This window comes from Oncorhynchus keta, chromosome 31 (genome assembly GCF_023373465.1).
Source record: "Oncorhynchus keta strain PuntledgeMale-10-30-2019 chromosome 31, Oket_V2, whole genome shotgun sequence".
Taxonomy (NCBI): domain Eukaryota; kingdom Metazoa; phylum Chordata; class Actinopteri; order Salmoniformes; family Salmonidae; genus Oncorhynchus; species Oncorhynchus keta.
The window spans coordinates 21,272,508-21,294,355 of record NC_068451.1 but is presented as its reverse complement, the minus strand read 5'-3'; the positions used below and the strand labels follow the sequence as shown (position 1 = coordinate 21,294,355).

General features: G+C 41.3%; 1 protein-coding gene across 2 annotated transcripts; it reads left to right on the top strand.

Annotated features, from left to right (window-relative positions):
* LOC118364602 (serine protease hepsin-like) lies at positions 1-20,174 on the top strand. Of its 2 annotated transcripts, XM_052489927.1 has the most exons (13): positions 1-403; positions 882-1,007; positions 6,869-6,967; positions 10,633-10,674; positions 10,774-10,912; positions 12,361-12,480; positions 12,561-12,601; positions 12,962-13,127; positions 13,290-13,486; positions 17,112-17,207; positions 19,116-19,258; positions 19,549-19,713; positions 19,810-20,174. In XM_052489927.1, exons 2-13 carry the CDS (start codon positions 989-991, stop codon positions 19,861-19,863), a joined length of 1,281 nt encoding a protein of 426 aa, XP_052345887.1. In that variant the 5' UTR covers positions 1-403; positions 882-988; the 3' UTR covers positions 19,864-20,174. The 2 variants fall into 2 exon arrangements, with proteins under 2 accessions (XP_052345887.1, XP_052345888.1); XM_052489928.1 differs by lacking the exons at positions 1-403; positions 882-1,007; positions 6,869-6,967; positions 10,633-10,674; positions 10,774-10,912 and adding an exon at positions 11,793-11,927.
* Positions 20,175-21,848: the final 1,674 nt, after the last annotated feature.

Sequence of the window (21,848 nt, the reverse complement as noted above, 5' to 3'; positions counted from 1 at the left end):
GTACACTACCTTGACTGTTTCTAAAGGGCTATGAGCGCAGATCCGGGAGTTGAACAAGTTGAACTGCTGAGCAGTCATGTTTTTACAGAAAAAACAACCGTGTAAATACGTTGATAGCTACACGTTTTATCTATAGGAAATTCTATTTTATTTTCAGTTTTGAACGGAAAACTGTTTTCTTTCGCAGAAGGGGAGAAAGTGAGGAACGTTTTCTTTTCGTACTCTTTTGTAGGCATACAACCACTTGTCGAACTATTGGGAATATCTATGGTGGAGTTTACAGCCTATTCATTCTGCTACCCCGGAGGGAACAGCGAGCCTCGAGAGTAATCACCGAGATTGCAACTTTATTTTTTCTCACGCTTGACTTGACAAGCAGTCGTACACCTGTTGCAAAAGAGAGGTGAGTGCTCTGAGAATGGTGTGGATTTTGAGTAATCTACTACTCTGTAATTTTAAAGCACATTGAGTTGTTTTTGATCATGAACATAGCTATGGAAAAGTAACAGTTACATTATGTCCAGTGTTCACGTCTAATGGTGATTGTTATGAGTTTCTCCGATATGAAAGGTATGTATAGGCCTATTCATTCTATGCTGGATGGTCGCCCTGTTGGTAGCTAGCTAGTATGCATACTCGGGAGAAACAGAATATCCTAATTCTGTGGTAAATTACAATATAGCTACCACTCATCAGTAGAGACATGTTTATTACACATTTATTCCATAGAAAAAGAACAAGTTCCCCTTCAGCCTGGACTATTAGTCAAATCTGCTAAAAACAACTCACTTTGCCCTTTGGTTTATTTAACTTGTTTAACCCACCTCTCTCCAGTCAAAAAGTTTATTAACGTTTATGTTCTGTGCTATCTATTTATACAGGCTGGGGATAAGCCTGGGTGGCAAGTTGACCATCACAGGAGCTGTGAAGCAGGGCCACTCTGAACTTCAGCTACCTCTTTTCATTTTCTACTTTTGAGCGAGAAAACATGACTGAGAAAAAGAATGGTGAGTGTTCAGCACACATCCAGACATTCTGCTTGCCACATTTTTTCCCTCTATATTTGACATCAGAAGAACTCAGTGTTAAAGATTAATAGAACTGGCCACTGCTTGATGTTTGATGGGGTAAACTACCTTTTGTGGTGTCGAGTTTGATCTAGATTAGGAACCTTTTAAAAATGTTTTTTTTTCTTTGTACAGTCTGTTTTTGACGAAGATCTTGCAAATAATTTAGCTTTTATTAAAGTACACACACTCTTAGAAAAAAAGGTGCTGTCCCCATAGGAGAACCCTTTGAAGAACACTTTTTGTTTCCAGGCAGAACCCTATGGGTTTTATGTAGAAACCTTTACCAGAGGATTCTACATGGAACCCAAAAGTGTTCTACCTGGAACCAAAAAGAGTTCTACATGGAACCTACATTAATCCTATGGGGACAGCTAAACAACCCTTAAGAGTTCAGTGATACTTTATCCATGCGTCTTTAATTCTGTTTAGGAATGTTTTGAGTATTGACAGTTGAAGTCGGAAGTTTACATACACTTAGGTTGGAGTCATTAAAAAATAGTACCGTTTGTAACTGCACATGGGGACAAAGATGGTACTTTTTGGAGAAATGTCCTCTGGTTATTCTGACATTTCACATTCTTCAAATAAAGTGGTGATCTTAACTGACTTAAGACAGGGAATTTTTACTAGGATTAATTGTCAGGAATTGTGAATAACTGAGTTTAAATGTATTTAGCTAAGGTGTCTGTAAACTTCCGACTTCAACTGTATTATTATCTATTACACAAGGAACCTCTTTTATTATCTAATTGGGGCGTCTAGAGTTCTTTCTGAACGGAGAAAATTATCTTTCACCATTATCACTCATTTAACAATGTTTACTAAATCCATTGGGTTCTTGCATTCACTTCTCAGCTGTCTCTTCAGTTGTAGTGGCAGACCATAGACCTTATTTAACTACTCTCATTCTAACTACTTTATGACTTTAACTACTTTATGACACGGTAATGTCTTGTGTGATTATGTTTATGGAATGACAGATAAGATAAAGGCCCAAGTGTACCTGGCTTGGAACCATATCAGTATTTCTTTGTTATCTAGTTATCACTAGTAGTAGGTGATCCTAATCATGATCTTTACTCAGTATTTCTTTGTTATCTAGTTATCACTAGTAGTAGGTGATCCTAATCATGATCTTTACTCAGTATTTCTTTGTCATCTAGTTATCACTAGTAGTAGGTGATCCTAATCATGATCTTTACTCAGTATTTCTTTGTTATCTAGTTATCACTAGTAGTAGGTGATCCTAATCATGATCTTTACTCAGTATTTCTTTGTTATCTAGTTATCACTAGTAGTAGGTGATCCTAATCATGATCTTTACTCAGTATTTCTTTGTTATCTAGTTATCACTAGTAGTAGGTGATCCTAATCATGATCTTTACTCAGTATTTCTTGTTATCTAGTTATCACTAGTAGTAGGTGATCCTAATCATGATCTTTACTCTGTATTTCTTTGTTATCTAGTTATCACTAGTAGTAGGTGATCCTAATCATGATCTTTACTCAGTATTTCTTTGTTATCTAGTTATCACTAGTAGTAGGTGATCCTAATCATGATCTTTACTCAGTATTTCTTTGTTATCTAGTTATCACTAGTAGTAGGTGATCCTAATCATGATCTTTACTCGGTATTTCTTTGTTATCTAGTTATCACTAGTAGTAGGTGATCCTAATCATGATCTTTACTCAGTATTTCTTTGTTATCTAGTTATCACTAGTAGTAGGTGATCCTAATCATGATCTTTACTCAGTATTTCTTTGTTATCTAGTTATCACTAGTAGTAGGTGATCCTAATCATGATCTTTACTCAGTATTTCTTGTTATCTAGTTATCACTAGTAGTAGGTGATCCTAATCATGATCTTTACTCAGTATTTCTTTGTTATCTAGTTATCACTAGTAGTAGGTGATCCTAAAAATGATCTTTACTCAGTATTTCTTTGTTATCTAGTTATCACTAGTAGTAGGTGATCCTAATCATGATCTTTACTCAGTATTTCGAAAGCTATACCTGTATGTACTGGCAAATAATCAAAACAGTGGTAATAACAACGGTAATCTTGAGTTTAAAATATTTTTTAGACCACAGTTATACTGTTTGCTTTTTACCAGACATAGACATCAGACACAGACATAATTTATTGTGTGACGTTTCATTTGGAGAATTAAAAATGCTCCTAAGTTCTCAAGCATGGACACTTCCGTGTGTCTTGAGATGGAGATGCTCACCAGGACTCTCTGACAGATTCTATGTTTCAATGTAAAGCCATTGGCAAACCTGAGTCACAATCCAATGAACAACATCTCAGTCTCCTTCTGAGTTGATCCTGTACAGTATAGCTGAAACAGTTATAGCATGACTGGTGATTGTTGTGTTGTCTGGTTTCGTTTTGATCTGGGTTGAGGTGTGGGCTGAGGTGTACAACACTGTGGTCTATCTGTGGTTTAGTTGCTGGAACTGCTGATCTGTGGCATTCCACGACTCATTGATTGTTGTGTGAGACATTTTTGTCACAGTTCTGAAACAGATGTAGCTTTATGAAACGATATTTCTATTGTGAAATTAGGCAGAATACAATCTTCCTGAGAGAGACACAAGGTAACTAGGCCTTTCACCTTATAGAAGTATGTATCTCTCTTCAGCAAAGGAGATGTGTATTTCCCACACACCGGTTGTACTCAGGTAGAGGCTAAAACAATAGCAGGGCTTGTTCTCCAGCTCCAGGCCTATGACTCCAGGATCCACTGGAGTGGGTTTAGGAAATGTGGGGCTTTCTTGGAACTAGCAGCTGGAATACTGGAAGGGAGACTGGCCTGAGATAAAGTCAGCCCTTAGACAAGATCTGGTTATGTCAATAGGATCTGTGGTCCCTTCCTCACCCCTGTCATTACACAGAGTCCTGGGCAGGAACAATAACACATTAATCTACTGATACGGCCTCACAGGACATAGGTGGATGGGTTAGGGATGGGTTTTGTGGTTGTAGAACGTTTTTGTTCGAAGTAGAACGTCTCCTGAAAGTCAACAGGGTTGAGAATCGCTTTTGTACAGAGAAGGACTGTTCTAATTTAAATATGTAGTGCAGGGTTCTGCAATGTGACTGGGTATGAAGGGTTCTGCTCTCTAGACCATACCTGTTTCAAACAATCAACTAATCATGGTCTTCATGCGTGTTAGTGCTGGGTTGGAACAAAAGCCAGCACACCCACGAGCCAGTGTATCAGGGCTCCAGACTGATATCTGGAAAAGCCCTTGAATCAGCAGCCTATAACATGTGCTCAGTCAGGGTTCTCTGCGGTTGCCATAGGTGACTGCACCAAAACATCTGTTATTGTTTGGAAAAAGTCAATTTTATTATATAATGTACAGTCATCACACTACAGAGCTTCACTGTATATTATGCAGGTCAATTGTGTGTTTTAAAAACCGTACAGTATATAAAAGCCTTCAAATACATTTGTACATCTTAATTTTCACTGTGTTAAAGAGCAACAGTACTTGATGTTATTTTGTTAATGCCCTCTCAGTAGAAACCAATGTATCTTATTGTTGATGCATGGTCCACACTGATTGACAGCGGTGAGTAAGGGGGAAAAAAGTGGAGGATTTCCCCATCACTCTCTGAAAAGCCATCAGCTGCCTGTAAACTGTGCCCATATCCTGAGGTAGGGAGTACAGACGGCAAACCCTATGGCCTTACAGGACCCCCAGTGTTTTCTCACTGAATTCCAGTCTCCCTCCTTTGTGTGCAATGTTGATTTTCCTCTCTTTTGATTGGCAGAGTATCAGGTTGATGCTTGTTTCCCTGCATAAGGCACAATGGGAAACAGTGTTATGTTGTTGATAAGAGACATGCTCATCCGGCAGACTCTGCTTGTACAGGCAGCTAGGGTGATCCAGGTAGTGGGTGGCAGGTAGCCCAGCGGTTAAGAGCGTTGGTAACCAAAAGGTCGCCAGCTCGAATCCCCGAGCCAACGAAGTAAAACATCTGTCTGTGCCTTTGAGCAAGGCATTTAACCCTAATTGCTCCTGTAAGTCGCTCTGGATAAGAGCGTCTGCTAAATGACTCAAATGTGAAATATAGTGCAATATAGTGTTTGTGTTGTTGGTTTCGAATGGTTGAATGATGTCCTCACTATTGGGCATGTATTGATGCCCAATAGGAGATTAAGAGATTGTTCCTAAGTGTCTGTCAGACTGGTGTATTGCCCACATAGCAAAGGCCACATGACCAGATCAGTAAAATGTGTGTGTGTGTGTGTGTGTGTGTGTGTGTGTGTGTGTGTGTGTGTGTGTGTGTGTGTGTGTGTGTGTGTGTGTGTGTGTGTGTGTGTGTGTGTGTGTGTGTGTGTGTGGTTTGGTTTTACTATCCTTGTGGGGACCAGAAGTCCTCACAAGGACAGTAAAACAAGTGTGTTTGTGTGTGTGTGCGGCGCATAAGTGTCACTTAAGTTGGAAACAGTGCTTGAATAATCAAGTTTGGCTTTGTTTTGGTTCAACCAAACTTTAACAGTTAGTGACTGGTCAGTTCATGGACCTTTTATCATCATCAGCAATTTAATGCAATGAAATGACCTCTCATTCTGCCCAACCTTATGTTCTAGCTGGGGACACAGTGACAATTTGTTGGGGCTTGAGATGGCACTGAAATCAAGCTTGCAGTTTGTTTTAGCTCTATGGAAATGGAGCAGACTTTGGACTATTGATCCCATTCATTTGTACTTTTTCAATGTGCCAATTTGCCAGTGTGTTATTATGACACTCTCTCTTCCTTTTTACCTATCTGATTAAAACACTTTCACTTCTTCAAGATGTTCAAATGTTCATAGATGACCAGCAGGGTCAAATAATAATCACAGTGGTTATAGAGGGTGCAACAGGTCAGCACATCAGGAGTAAATGTCAATCAATCAATCACATTTATTTATAAAGCCCTTTTTACATCAGCAGTCACAAATTGCTTATACAGAAACCGAGTCTAAAACCCCAGAGAGCAAGCAATGCAGATGTAAAAGCATGGTGGCTAGGAAAAACTCCCTTCGAAAGGAAGGAACCTAGGAAGAAACCTAGAAAGGAACTAGGCTGTGAGGGGTGGCCTGTCCTCTTCTTGCTGTGCCTAGTGGAGATTATAAGAGTACATGGCCATTAAGGCCAGATCGTTCTTCAAGATGTTCAAACGTTCAGAGATGACCAGCATGGTCAGTTGTCTTTTCATAGCCGAGCATTGTCGAGACAGCAGGTGTGGTAGAGAGGGGAGAGAGAGCAAGAAGGGGGGAGAGAGAGAGAGAGAGAGGGAGAGTGAGGGTCGAAACAGCAGGTCTGGGACAAGGTAGCATAACCGCAGGCAGAACAGCAGAAACTGGATCAGCAGCACAACCAGGTGGACTGGGGACAGGGAATGCCAGGAGTCATCAGGCCCGGTAGTCCTGAGGCATGGGGCTCAGGTCCTCCGGATGGGGAGAGAGAGAGATTGAAGAATTAGAGGAAGCCTACTTAAGATCACACAGGGCACTAGATAAGACAGGATAATTACACCAGATAGGACAGACAGACCACCGAAAAAAGCCTGGCACAACGTGATGCACCCCTCCTAGAGACAGAATGGGAGAGCGCGTGTAAGCCATTGACCTAATAGAGTCAGAGGTAGAGAATCCCAGTGAAGAGAGGGGAGCCCGCAAGGGTGGTTTGTCATTCCAGTGCCTTGCCGTTCACCTTCACACTCCTGGGCCAGACTACTTTCAGTGTGACATTGAACGTAATGGTATGTTTTTGTTGTGTGTATTGTCTTTTACAGGAGGCGCGGGGGTGACCTTCCTGACCCCATGTCGTGTGGCGGGCGTGTGTCTGACCGTGGTGCTACTTGGGGGGATTGGAGCTGCTGTCTGGGCTGTAGGTGAGAGACCTCTGCATCTGCTCTCACATAGTAGTGATGTGTACCTTTTGGCAATGAGCAGTGCTTTTGTGGGCAATGTAGTTTTAGTTTTTTCATAGTACAGACAGAGACGAAAGAGGAAGCGAGACATCCCACTCCCTCATTGTTTTCTGTTTGAATGGAAGTCAATTAACTAAGTACACCAGAACCGGTTTCTATCACATTGGTGTCTATGGGAGAGCCACCCCCTTAAGTAGACAGGAACGGACCAATTATTTCAATGGTAAACGACCTGACTGAACTATCTTAATTCATCCTCCCATCTTTGGTACAGATTAGAGGTCGACCGATTAATCGGAATGTCCGATTAATTAGGGCCGATTTCACGTTTTCATAGCAATCGGAAATCAGTATTTTTGGGCGGCGATTTCCGGATTATATAAAAATAAATATATATTTTAATATTTTTATTTTTTTATACCTTTTATTTAACTGGGCAAGTCAGTTAAGAACACATTCTTATGTTCAATGACTGCCTAGGAACTGTGGGTTAACTGCCTTGTTCATACGCAGAACGACAGATTTTCACCTTGTCAGCACAGGGGTTCCAATTTTGCAACCGCACAGTTAACTAGTCCAACGCTCTAACCATTGCACTCAACGAGTAGCCTGCCTGTTACGCGAACGCAGTAGAAGCCAAGGTAAATTGCTAGCTAGCATTAAACGTATCTTATAAAAAACAATCAATCATAATCACTAGTTATAACTACTAATCCAGTTTAGCAGGCAATATTAACCAGGTGAAATTGTGTCATTTCTCTTGCGTTCATTGCACGCAGAGTCAGGGTATATGCAACTGTTTGGGCTGCCTGGCTCATTGCGAACTAATTTGCCAGAATTTTACGTAATTATGACATACATTGAAGGTTGTGCAATGTAACAAGAATATTTAGATTTAGGGATGCCACCCGTTATATAAAAAAAATACCGAACGGTTCCGTATTTCACTGAAATAATAAATGTTTTGTTTTCAAATTGATAGTTTCCGGATTCGGTCATATTAATGACCAAAGGCTCGTATTTCTGTGTGTTATTATGTTATAATTGTAACGGTTTTCTAGGTGTGGTGAAGGAGAGTCGGACCAAAACGCAACGTGTAGATTACGATTCATGTTTAATGAAAAAAACACACTAAACACAAACACTACAAAACAATAAACGTAACGAAAACCGAAACAGCCTAAACTGGTGCAAACTAACACTAGACAGTTACAAGGACACTAAGGACAATCACCCACGACAAACTCAAAGAATATGGCTGCCTAAATATGGTTCCCAATCAGAGACATTTACATTACATTTACATTTACATTTAAGTCATTTAGCAGACGCTCTTATCCAGAGCGACTTACAAATTGGTGCATTCACCATTGGGTCAGGCCAGGGTGTGGGACAACGATAAACACCTGCCTCTGATTGAGAACCACTCCAGACAGCCATAGACTTTGCTAGATCACCCCACTAGCTATAATCCCAATATATACACACCAAAACCCCAAGACAAAACACACCACAATACAAAAACCCCATGCCACACCCTGGCCTGACCCAATACATAAAGATAAACACAAAATACTTCGACCAGGGCGTGACAATAATTAAGTCTGATTTGATAGAGCAGTCTGACTGAGCAGCAGCAGGCCCGTAATCATTCATTCAAACAGCACTTTCGTGTGTTTTGCCAGCAGCTCTTCGCAAGCACAACGCTGTTTTTGACTTCAAGCCTATCAGCCGAATGGCTGGTGTAACCAATGTGAAATGGCTAGCTAGTTAGCTGGGTGTGCGCTAATACTGTTTCAAACGTCACTCGCTTTTAGATTTGGAGTAGTTATTCCCCTTGCGCCGCGGCTTTTGTGGAGCTATGGGTAACGATGCTTCGAGTGTGGCTGTTGTCGATGTGTTCCTGGTTTGAGCCCAGGTAGGGGCGAGGAGGGGGACGGAAGCTATACTGTTACACTGGCAATACTATAGTGCCTATAAGAACATCCAATAGTCAAAGGTATATGAAATACAAATGGTATAGAGAGAAATAGTCCTATAAATACTATATTAATTCTTGGAACTCCCTCTCCCGGATCCGGGAGAATTGACACTAATTAGCATAACGCAACGGACAAAAAATATTACTCGAAAATATTCATATTCATGAAATCACAAGTGAAATATATTGAAACATAGCTTAGCCTTTTGTTAATCACCCTGTAATCTCAGATTTTGAAATTATGCTTTACAGCCAAAGCAAGACAAGCATTTGTGTAAGTTTATCGATAGCCTAGCATAGCATTATGCCTAGCTAGCAGCAGGCAGCTTGGTCACGAAAAATCAGAAAAGCAATCAAATTAAATCGTTTACCTTTGATGAGCTTTGGATGTTTTCACTCACGAGACTCCCAGTTAGACAGCAAATGTTAATTTTGTTCCATAAAGATTATTTTTATAGCCGAAATACCTCCGTTTGTACTTCACGTTTGGTTGAGAAATCCACCGGAAACTGCGTTCTCGACAGCGCTGGAAAATATTCCAATATAGATCCATAATATCAACAGAAACATGGCAAACATTTTTTATAATCAATCCTCAAGGTGTTTTTCAAATATCTATTCGATAATATATCAACCGGGACAGGTGGCTTCTTAGTAGGAAAGAGAGAAACAATGGTCGCATTTGTCTATTACGCACAAATCACTCTGAGAGCCTCCAGCTGACCACTGACGCAATGTTGTCGTTCAGGCTCATTTTTCAAAATAAAAGCCTGAAACTATGTATTGTGACACTAGACACATTAGGGAAGTCATAGAAAAAGGAATCTGGTTGATATCCCATTCACCGCTCAATAGGGACGCATAGGAACGCAGAGCTTTCTAAATAAGAGTCCCTTCCTGATTGGATTTTTCTCAGGCTTTCGCCTGCAATATCAGTTCTGTTATACTCACAGACAATATTTTTACAGTTTTGGAAACTTTAGAGTGTTTTCTATCCTATGCTGTCAATTATATGCATATGCTAGCATCTTGTCCTGACAAAATAGCCTGTTTACTTTGGGAACGTTATTTTTCAAAAAATGAAAATAGTGCCCCCTAGTTTCAAGAGGTATTAACTACAACCTAAAACCTCTTACCTTGGAATATTGAAGTCTCATGTTAAAAAGAACCACCAACTGTCATATGTTCTCATGTTCTGAGCAAGGAACTTAAACGTTAGCTTTTTTACATGGCACATAGTACTTTCTTCTCCAACACTTTGTTTTTTGCATTATTTAAACCAAATTGAACATGTTTCATTATTTATTTGAGGCTAGATGGATTTTATTGATGTTTTATATTAAGTTGAAATAAGTGTCAATTCAGTATTGTTGTAATTGTCATTATTACAAAAAAAAAAAAAACATCGGCTGATTAATCGGTATCGGATTTTTGGTCCTCCAATAATCGGTATCGGTATCGGCGTTGAAAAATCATCATCGGTCGAACTCTAGTACAGATATTACCAACATTGTTTGATTGCAGTCAGTGGATTTGTTTGCAGGCTCTGAGGTTTGCTGTTTCATCAACAGAGTGTGTATGCACTTTACAGTTTTATATTACAAGTTCTTGACTTTTGTTTGTTTGTTTGTTTTTCAAATCCTAGTAACATTTTGTATCAGAGAAGAAGACACAGGATTATATGATGGTAAGTGAGAGGGAAACCACTCCACCAAAGCCAACCTCATATCATATCTGAATCGATAGAATGGTTTGTTTGATCCAGTATTTCATTTCTCCAACCCAGTCCAGGTGAACTCCAATCCAAGCTCGGACCTACGTCTCCGGGTGTTTGACTCGGCCGAGCGACGGTGGAGACACCTCTGTTCCTCAGAGGCCAACCAGCTCCTGGCCAACATCAGCTGTGAGGAGATGGGCTTTGTAAGGTGAGGAGATTGATGGATTGTGATATGAAAGACTTTAGATTAAATCCCAAAGTGGGAGTCACTATCTACAGCATGATAAAAGGAAAAGGGGGATACCTAGTCAGTTGTACAACTGAATGCACTCAACTGAAATGTGTCTTCCGCATTTAACCCAACCCATCTGAATCAGAGAGGTGTGGGGGGCTGATACCCCTATGCCATGCAAGAAGGCTGCACAGAAATTGCTCCACCCTTGCCTGGTTGCTAAAATTCTAATGGTTTGCCTAATTTCAATTTATGGCCACAAAGCAAGCAATGTATAGTTTAGAGAATCTAAACAGCTGTGAAATATATTTTCAAAAACAAAAAAGACTGTATTTTCAGCTGATGTACAAAGCTGAAAATAAAAGGAGGCGAAAACTAAACTTAAGGACAGGAAGTATAAAAAATAGTGCATATAGAATGGATCTACCGCTTCTCAGACTTCCTTTCAAATGAGATATCTTTATTTATTTATTTATTTATTTCACCTTTATTTAACCAGGTAGGCAAGTTGAGAACAAGTTCTCATTTCAACTGCGACCTGGCCAAGATAAAGCAAAGCAGTTCGACACATATAACAACACAGAGTTACACATGGAGTAAAACAAAGTAAAGGCAATAAATAGGCCATGGTGGCGAAGTAAATACAATATAGCAATTAAAACACTGGAATGGTAGATTTGACCAGAGATGAGTGTGCAAAGTAGAAATACTGGGGTGCAAAGGAGCAAAATAAATAAATAAATGCAGAAGGGGAAGCGGTAGTTGTTTGGGCTATTTATAGATGGGCTATGTATAGGTCCAGTGATCTGTGAGCTGCTCTGACAGCTGGTGCTTAAAGCTAGTGAGGGAGATAAGTGTTTCCAGTTTGAGATGTTTGTAGTTCGTTCCAGTCAATGGCAGCAGAGAACTGGAAGGAGAGACGGCCAAAGGAGGAATTGGCTTTGGGGGTGACAAGTGAGATATACAGTACCTGCTGGAACGCATGCTACGGGTGGGTGCTGCTATGGTGACCAGCGAGCAGAGATAAGGGGGGACTTTACCTAGCAGGGTCTTGTAGATGACCTGGAGCCAGTTGGTTTGGCGACGAGTATGAAGCGAGGGCCAGCCAACGAGAGCGTACAGGTCGCAGTGGTGGGTAGTATATGGGGCTTTGATGACAAAACAGATGGCACTGTGATAGACTGCATCCAATTTGTTGAGTAGGGTGTTGGAGGCTATTTTGTAAATGACATCGCCAAAGTCGAGGATCGGTAAGATGGTCAGTTTTACGAGGGTATGTTTTACCTTACATTGCTATGTGGATTTGGTAGGGTCGCCCAAAAAGTTATACAACTTCATCTGGTTTAGGCCAGGGATCTTTCAACTGATCTGTCAGTGATAGAAGTCTCTGTAATAAAGAGATGCATGCCTTGTGTCCCCTCCAGCGTGGTGAATTACTCTGTGTCCAGTATCCCTGAAGGCAGTAACGACCGTGAGGAGTTCTTCTGTGTCAAAGAGAAGGAGCTGACTTATGGAAAGAAGATCAAAGAGTCTCTATATCCCTGGTCAGACATTCCTATAACACTCATATCTCATAGATGGGTTCCAGGCTGCTGTGTCTGACTGTTGTTGTTTTGTTTTTCAGTGACTGTGAAACTGGCCAGGTCCTAAGTCTGCTTTGTCAAGGTAGGTTCTGATGAGAGCTTTGGTTTGGTCCTGACACCGTGATACAGTTTTTACACAAAGTGATGAAAAACAACCTGAGAGTTGTACAAGATGGCTTAACTCTCTCTCTCCTGCATCCCCCCATTACCTCTCTCTTTACTCCTCCCGATCTCTCTTTCTCTCCTCCCTCCCTACCTCCTGTACCTCTCCCTCCTCCCTCCCTTCTGTCCTCCCTCCCTCCCTTTATTCCTCCCTCCCTCCCTCTCCCTCCCTGTCTCCCTCCCTCCCTCCCTCCCTCCCTCCCTCCCTCCCTCCCTCCCTCCCCATCCATATCTCTTTCTCCTCCCTATCCCTCCCTCCCCTCTCTTTCTGTCTGTCTAGACTGTGGCAGGCGTAGTCTGACAGAGGACCGTATAGTAGGTGGTGTAGATGCTAGGCAGGGTAGCTGGCCGTGGCAGGTCAGTCTGCAGTATGACGGGGTGCACCAGTGTGGAGGCTCCATCATCTCAGACCGCTGGATCGTCAGCGCAGCCCACTGCTTCCCAGAGTAAGCCCTGAATATTTCTCTCCATCTGTCTCTCTCTCTCTTTCTCTCTCTCTCTCTCTCTCTCTCTCACACACACACACACACTGTCTCACTTGCTCTCTCTCTCTCTATCTCTTCTCTCGCATACACACACTTCTTCTCATGGATTCTGTTTGTCCTCAGGAGGAACCGTCAAGTGTCTCGATGGAGGGTGCTACTGGGCTCCATCTACAACAAGCTCACACATAAGAATGTTAGAGTTCTTGAGGTAAAGACTGTGGTGTACCACAGCAGCTACCTGCCCTTTGTAGACCCCAACATAGACGACAACAGCAGAGACATCGCTGTCCTTGCTCTGGCCCAGCCTCTGCACTTCACAGGTAAACACATCCGGGCCCATATTGTTATATTCTTATTATACTGTGATGATTCGTTGTTCTTTTTCAAGGCACATCAGACGAAGCCACAGTGTGCTTAGAGGTAGAATAGGGAGAGAGAGGGGAGAGAGAGAGAGAGAGAGAGAGAGAGAGAGAGAGAGAGAGAGAAGTGATAAAGCCAGATAGAGATGAGGGACGAGTCACTATGATAATTCCCTTCTTCAGTGTTCAGGTTTCCAGTCAGACTACCAAACAAAGGCCCTCTTTACTGCCTGCCTGCTGTCCCCTGGACAAAAGACAATGATATCAGAACCGGACAGAATAGTTTGCCCTCTGTTTTACTGTCATTTTTCCTGGAATCGCTGGACGTACATAGAAAAACATTACATTGTTATAATGTGAGAGAGAAAACTCTCTAGGACAGCGTTTCCCAAACCCCAAGGGGTGCACGTTTTGTCTTTTGTCTTAACACTATACAGCTGTTTCAAATTATGAAAGCTTTATGATTAGTTGATTATTTGAATCAGCTGTGTAGTGCTAGGGCATTAAACAAAACGTGCATCCCCGATTTTTGGAAACTGATCGAGGATGTAGTTGTTATGCAGCGAACTTCCTGTTGTTTATCAAGGACATATATATTGGGCCTTGTCTGACATCTAGTGGTTGGACTGAGAATTGCAGCTATTCTCATGATAAAATAACTCACTGGTGGGTAAATTGAGAACATGCAACATCAGCTGCCAAGATGAACATTATCCACAGTGAATACAACACACATGCCCGCAAGTAAACTATCTCAATTTTTGTACTAAGTATATATTTAACCTCTCTGGTACAAGCGTCCCACCTCGACAACAGCCAGTGAATTTGCAGGGTGCCAAATTCAAAACAACAGAAATCCCATAATTAAAATTCCTCAAACATACAAGTATTTTACACCATTTTAAAGATAAACTTCTTGTAAACTCTTGTAAATCCAATTTCGGTGAAAGCACACCAAACGATTATGTTAGGTCAGCAGCTAGTCACAGAAAACCATTCAGCCATTTTACAGCCAAGGAGAGGGCTCACAAAAGTTAGAAATAGCGATTAAATGAATCACTAACCTTTGATGATCTTCATCAGATGGCACTCACAGGACTTCATGTTACACAATTAATGTGTGTTTTGTTCGATAAAGTTAATCTTTATGTCCAAAAACCTCAGTTGAAATTGGCGCGTTATGTACAGTAATCATTGTCTCAAACATACATCCGGTGAAAATGCAGAGAGCCACATCAAATTACAGAAATACTCATCATAAGCATTGATTAAAGATACAAGTGTTTAGCATACATTTAAAGATAAAATTCTACTTAATGCAACCGCTGTGTCAGATTTCAAAAAGGCTTTACGGCAAAAGCACACGACGCGATTATGTTAGGTCAGCGCCTAGCCACAAAAACCATACAGCCATTATCCAACCAAGGTCAGAAATAGCATTAAAATTAATTACTTACCTTTGATAATCTTCATCTGGTGGCACTCCCAGGTCTCCATGTTAGATAATAAATGTTTGTTTTGTTCGATAATGTACCTCTTTATGTCCAAAAATCTTGCCATAAATAATCAATAATATTTCAACCGGACAAAAGCTACGTCAATAGAAAAGCAGAAACATGAAATGCGCGCTCATGGCTGGAAATTTCCACTGGCATCTCATTGAAAGTGCTGTATCTCCCTCATTTTTCAGAGTAAACGCCTGACTGGCCACATGTAGGGGAAGCCATAGAGATCGTGGAAAAACAGCCTTTCAAAATAATAGTACTTCCTGGTTGGATTTTCCTCAAGTTTTAGCCTTCCATATCAGTTCTGTTATACTCACAGACATTATTGTAACATTTTTGGAAACTGTAGAGTGTTTTCTATCCAAATCAACTAATTATATGCATACCCTAGCTTCTGGGCCTAAGTAGCAGGCAGTTTAATTTGGGCACGCTTTTCATCCAAAATACCGAATGCTGCCCCCTACCCTAGTGAAGTTAAGTATAATTCAATCTCATCTCTCGCTCCCTTCTCTTCACCTTATCATAACCGCCATCGATAACAGACAATAATGTGCAGCTGTATTCATCGACCTGGCCAATGCTTTTGACTCTGTCAATCACCACATTATTATCGGCAGACTCAACAGCCTTGGTTTCTCAAATGACTGCCTCGTCTGGTTCACCAACTACTTCTCAGACAGAGTTCAGTGTGTCAAATCGGAGGGCCTGTTGTCCGGACCTTTGGCAGTCTCTATGGGGGTGCCACAGGGTTCAATCCTCAGGCCGACTCTCTTCTCTGTATACATCAATGATGTCGCGCTTGCTGCTGGTGACTCTCTGATCCACCTCTACGCAGACGACACCATTCTGTATACTTTTGGCCCTTCTTTGGACACTGTGTTAACTAACCTCCAGACGAGCTTCAATGTCATACAACTCTGCCTGCCCGCCCAGCACCACTACTCTGGACAAACTAGAATGGTCCAAACACACCAAGATAGTCGTGAAGAGGGAACGACAAAGCCTATTCCCCCTCAGGAAACTAAAACGATTTGGCATGGGTCCTGAGATCCTCAAAAGGTTCTACAGCTGCAACATCGAGAGCATCCTGACTGGTTGCATCACTGTCTGGTACGGTATTGCTCGGCCTCTGACCGCAAGGCACTACAAAGGGTAGTGTGTATGGCCCAGTACATCACTGGGGCTAAGCTGCCTACCATCCAGGAAGGCCCTACAAATTGTCAAAGACCCCAGCCACCCCAGCCATAGATTGTTCTCTCTACTACCGCATGGCAAGCGGTACCGGAGTGCCAAGTCTAGGACAAAACAGTTTTTACCCCCAAGCAATAAGACTCCTGAACAGGTAATCAAATGGCTACCCGGACTATTTGCATTGTGTGCCCCCCCCAACCCTCCCCAAATCCCCTTTTTACGCTGCTGCTACTCTCTGTTTATCATATATGCATAGTCACTTTAACTATACATTCATGTACATACTACCTTAATTGGGCCGACCAACCAGTGCTCCCGCCCGTTGGCTAACCGGACTATCTGCATTGTGTCCCGCCACCCACCACCCCCTCTTTTACGCTACTGCTACTCTCTGTTCATCATATATGCATAGTCATTTTAACCATATCTACATGTACATACTACCTCAATCAGCCTGACTAACCGGTGTCTGTATGTAGCCTCACTACTTTTATAGCCTCGCTACTGTATATAGCCTGTCTTTTTACTGTTGTTTTAGTTCTTTACTTGCCTATTGTTCACCTAACACCTTTTTGCACTATTGGTTAGAGCCTGTAAGTAAGCATTTCAATGTAAGGTCTACCTACACCTGTTGTATTCGGCGTACGTGACAAATAAACTTTGATTTCATTTGCGTGTTTAATTACTATATTGTAATTATTTCGCCACTATGGCTATTTATTACCTATTGACCGTATGTTTGTTTATTCCATGTATTGTTGTTTGTGCTGCACTGCTTTGCTTTATCTTGGCCAGGTCGCAGTTGTCAATGAGAACTTGTTCTCAACTAGCCTACCTGGTTAAATAAAGGTGAAATTAAAAAAATATAACAAACCTTCTGTTTTCTGCAGACTACATCCAGCCGGTGTGTTTACCCCACTACGGCCAGCGCCTGATTGACGGCCAGATAGGGACAGTGACAGGCTGGGGAAATGTAGGTTACTATGGTGAGTGACTGTGTTGGCTTCTACATCCTTAAACTTACATCTGGTCCCATAGACAGATACTGTAGGAGCTGGGTTTAAAACATAAGATGGTCCCATAGTCAGCTACTGTAGGAGCTGGATTTAAAACGTAATCTGGTCCCAGAGACAGATACTGTAGGAGCTGGGTTTAAAACATAATCTGGTCCCAGAGGCAGATACTGTAGGAGCTGGATTTAAAACATAATCTGGACCCCGAGACTAATACTGTAGGAGCTGGGTTTAAAACATAATCTGGTCCCAGAGACAGATACTGTAGGAGCTGGGTTTAAAACATAATCTGGGCTCATAGACAGATACTGTAGGAGCTGGCCTTAAAACATAATCTTTTCCCAGAGACAGATACTGTAGGAGCTGGGTTTAAAACATAATCTGGTCCCAGAGACAGATGGGTTTAAAACTAATCTGGTCCCAGAGACAGCTGGGTTTTAAAACATAATCTGGTCCCAGAGACAGATACTGTAGGAGCTGGGTTTAAAGATACTGTAGGAGCTGGCCTAAAAAAAAAAAAAACATAATCTGGTCCCAGAGACCGATACTGTAGGAGCTGGGTTTAAAACCTTTTCCCAGAGACAGATACTGTAGGAGCTGGCCTTAAAACATAATCTTGTTTAAAAGGAGCATAATCTGGTCCCAGAGACAGATACTGTAGGAGCTGGGTTTAAAACATAATCTGAGACAGATCCCATAATCTTTTCCCAGAGACAGATACTGTAGGAGCTGGGTTTAAAACATAATCTGGTCCCAGAGACAGATACTGTAGGAGCTGGGTTTAAAACATAATCTGGTCCCAGAGACAGATACTGTAGGAGCTGGGTTTAAAACATAATCTGGTCCCAGAGACAGATACTGTAGGAGCTGGGTTTAAAACATAATCTGGTCCCAGAGACAGATACTGTAGGAGCTGGGTTTAAAACATAATCTGGTCCCAGAGACAGATACTGTAGGAGCTGGGTTTAAAACATAATCTGGTCCCAGAGACAGATACTGTAGGAGCTGGGTTTAAAACATAATCTGGTCCCAGAGACAGATACTGTAGGAGCTGGGCTTAAAACATCATCTGGGCTCATAGACAGATACTGTAGGAGCTGGCCTTAAAACATAATCTGGTCCCAGAGACCGATACTGTAGGAGCTGGGTTTAAAACATAATCTTTTCCCAGAGACAGATACTGTAGGAGCTGGGTTTAAAACATAATCTGGTCCCAGAGACAGATACTGTAGGAGCTGGGTTTAAAACATAATCTGGTCCCAGAGACAGATACTGTAGGAGCTGGATTTAAAACATAATCTGGTCCCAGAGACAGATACTGTAGGAGCTGGGCTTAAAACATCATCTGGGCTCATAGACAGATACTGTAGGAGCTGGCCTTAAAACATAATCTGGTCCCAGAGACCGATACTGTAGGAGCTGGGTTTAAAACATAATCTTTTCCCAGAGACAGATACTGTAGGAGCTGGCCTTAAAACATAATCTTGTCCCAGAGACAGATACTGTAGGAGCTGGCCTTAAAACATAATCTGGTCCCAGAGACAGATACTGTAGGAGCTGGGTTTAAAACATAATCTTTTCCCAGAGACAGATACTGTAGGAGCTGGGTTTAAAACATAATCTTTTCCCAGAGACAGATACTGTAGGAGCTGGCCTTAAAACATAATCTTTTCCCAGAGACAGATACTGTAGGAGTTGGGTTTAAACCATTATCTGGAACCATGGAAAGACAAAGTAGGTGTATCATTGTTATCATTGGACAAGACAGCCTCTCCCTATCTCTTTTCTTTCTCTTCCTCCTCTCTCTCACTGTATGACCTCACTTTCTCTCTTTCTATCCCTCTCTCTCGTTCTCTCTATATCACTCTCTTTCTCTCTTAGGTACTCTTGCTGACGTTCTTCAGGAGGCTAACGTGCCGATCATCAACGACGCTGTCTGTAACGCCCCTGATTACTATGACAACCAGATTACCACCAGCATGTTCTGTGCTGGCTTTGAGAAGGGTGGTACCGATGCCTGTCAGGTAACCAGCTATAGTAACATCTAATTTCCCTGCCCTGACAGTCAATTAATAAACTTGAACAAAAAATGTCACCTTCCATCCGTATTCTGTCTTCCACTTACAAACATGTCAATTATTGACGTCATCTATTGACATCTGAATGTGTCGGATATGAGCAAGTCTGTACCGTTTCTCTCTATCCAGATTCTAGCTTTTACATGAGAAATTGTTCATATTTATATAATCCATTCACCCAAGGGAGACCTATATTACAATGTACTGTATGTGAGTGGTTGACTTTCTTATCTCAGGGGGACAGCGGGGGCCCATTTGTGGCTGAGGACTCCCTGTCCAAGGCCAGCCGCTACCGCCTGCTGGGGGTGGTGAGCTGGGGAACAGGCTGTGCCATGGCCAAGAAGCCTGGCGTCTACACCAGAGTGTCCCGCTTCCTACCCTGGATCTCCTCAGCCATGAGGGTGAGTACAGTACACAGACATACCCGCATGTACGCATGCACACACACACACACACAGATGCAAGTATAATCTTCTTTTCCTGTCTTATCTTCACAGACGTATCACAATTCACCAGGAGTGCACAAAATGGCGCGTACATGGGAGCACTGACCTTTAAGTATTATCCATTCAGACTTACTGCACTTCACCTGTCCAAAAACCCATCCTATTAGGGGAACCTTGTGCAGAAATTGGATGTATAGGTAAATTCAGCTAGATTACCTGAGGAAACCCTTGAAATGATAGCTTGACCAAAGAATAATCAATAGGTGTATGGTCTTGTGAAATGAGAAAGCATCAAATGAAAAGGCTTATGGGACTTGCAATGACAAAGTCATAGAAAATCACCACTCTGCCAGCCAATGTACAGGTTGTACTGTCATGGGGATCAGTTGTATGTCATTAAAGGGTTCATTTTTGTATTCAGAGTTTTCTTACAGTTTGACTCTTTTCAGGTGCAACAACGTATGATACACATCAAGCCTGTGTATCAAAATGTATTGCTCAAACAGATGTTAAATAACATTCTGGCTGGTTTTGCCTTGAAGTTTCTCCTTTATATGATTCCCTTGAACAAATATTGCCAAAGTTACTGAAGAGATTTTAACATAGACAACATGTAGCTGAAATTCCCTAAGACCTCAAATGTTCGTAACAAATAAAAACATTAGTGTCAGATATTCAGCTCTTGAGTTGTCTCTCTATCCTTTGTTTGTATCACAGATTGCAGTTCAGAGTGACTGTTACCTTCTATAATGATACATGATGTTTCTTCGTTTTGTTTTTGGTGGGGACATGAATTTAGGGACAGGTAAACAGGTGAAATGTAAAGGATATTTCTATAACATGTGTAGATTAGAAATTGAGCTGTTGAACGTATGAGATATGCGTAGTTAAATCAGTGTTGTATTTGTTTGGCTTTATTGTAAATATTAGTAACAGATTTTTTGAAAATGAATGTTTATTTGTAAGCGATCCATGGATTTCAATCTCAAATGTGCAATAACAACCAGAATGAAGTTCTTATTTTCCATTTCAGCTTCACAAGTTACTAGGGATTAACGGTGAACAACAACACCAAGTCATATAACATATTCATCACAAGATGATGCACTACACTACAGAGACCATACTCAGCTGGGTGTTGTCAGTTAAGGGCCTATTACCTGCTGAGAACCACAACTACCTTATTGGTAGAGAATTAGCTACACAGCAACACGAGAAAAACTCTGTATTGTCTGTTGATCATCATGGCTCAATTTGCTGTAGTTTATTGTGATGTAGTTTATCAAGCTTATTTGACGGTCTTTATGCTCGTTTTATATTGTTTGAAGTCTAGTCTCTATGCAGATGACTTCAACAGATGTGAATGTATATATATTTTCTGTGAAGAAATTATGAAATTCTTAGTAAGAATGTTATTGTTACTGATTTAAACTCTGCTCCTTCTGTAAATGTAAATTGTCTATTGAATATTGTATTGAAATAAAGATTTAATTTAACAAACTGGATGATATATGTCAAATGTCATCTACAGATATGTGATCTTAATTCGAGCCAGTTTGCTACAGAAGGAAACTAATCCTGAAGCAACAGGAAATATGAATTATGTGGATTATAATTCATGGATATTTTTGTAGTAGTAGATACATTTTCTGTAAGGGAAAATCAAGTCTGAAATTTCAACGTGGAAATGACAAACTCCAGAAGCCTTTTTCAAGTTGTACATTTCCTTCGAAAGGGTGATCAAATTAAGATCCTACATCTGTACCAGTATTATATTTTGCGGCTAAAGCCTCAGTAAAAAGCCTGTCATTTCCGCAACACATAACACTTTGTATCTGGACACAGTTGTGGAACTGGTTTTATGGAATCTAAACATTCCTCGTTTACAGGAACTGAAAGATTCAGACATCCTGAAAGGTGATGCTATAAATGGCTCACTATATGATCCGTTCTACAGTCAATGTAATCGTATCATTACATCATTGGGTAACTCTGCATGACTGCCCTGCATGACCCCTGCCAGGCAACCCCATTAGCCTGTGTATTTTCCCAGACCCAAATGTGCTAGACTTATGTCCACTGGCCATGCA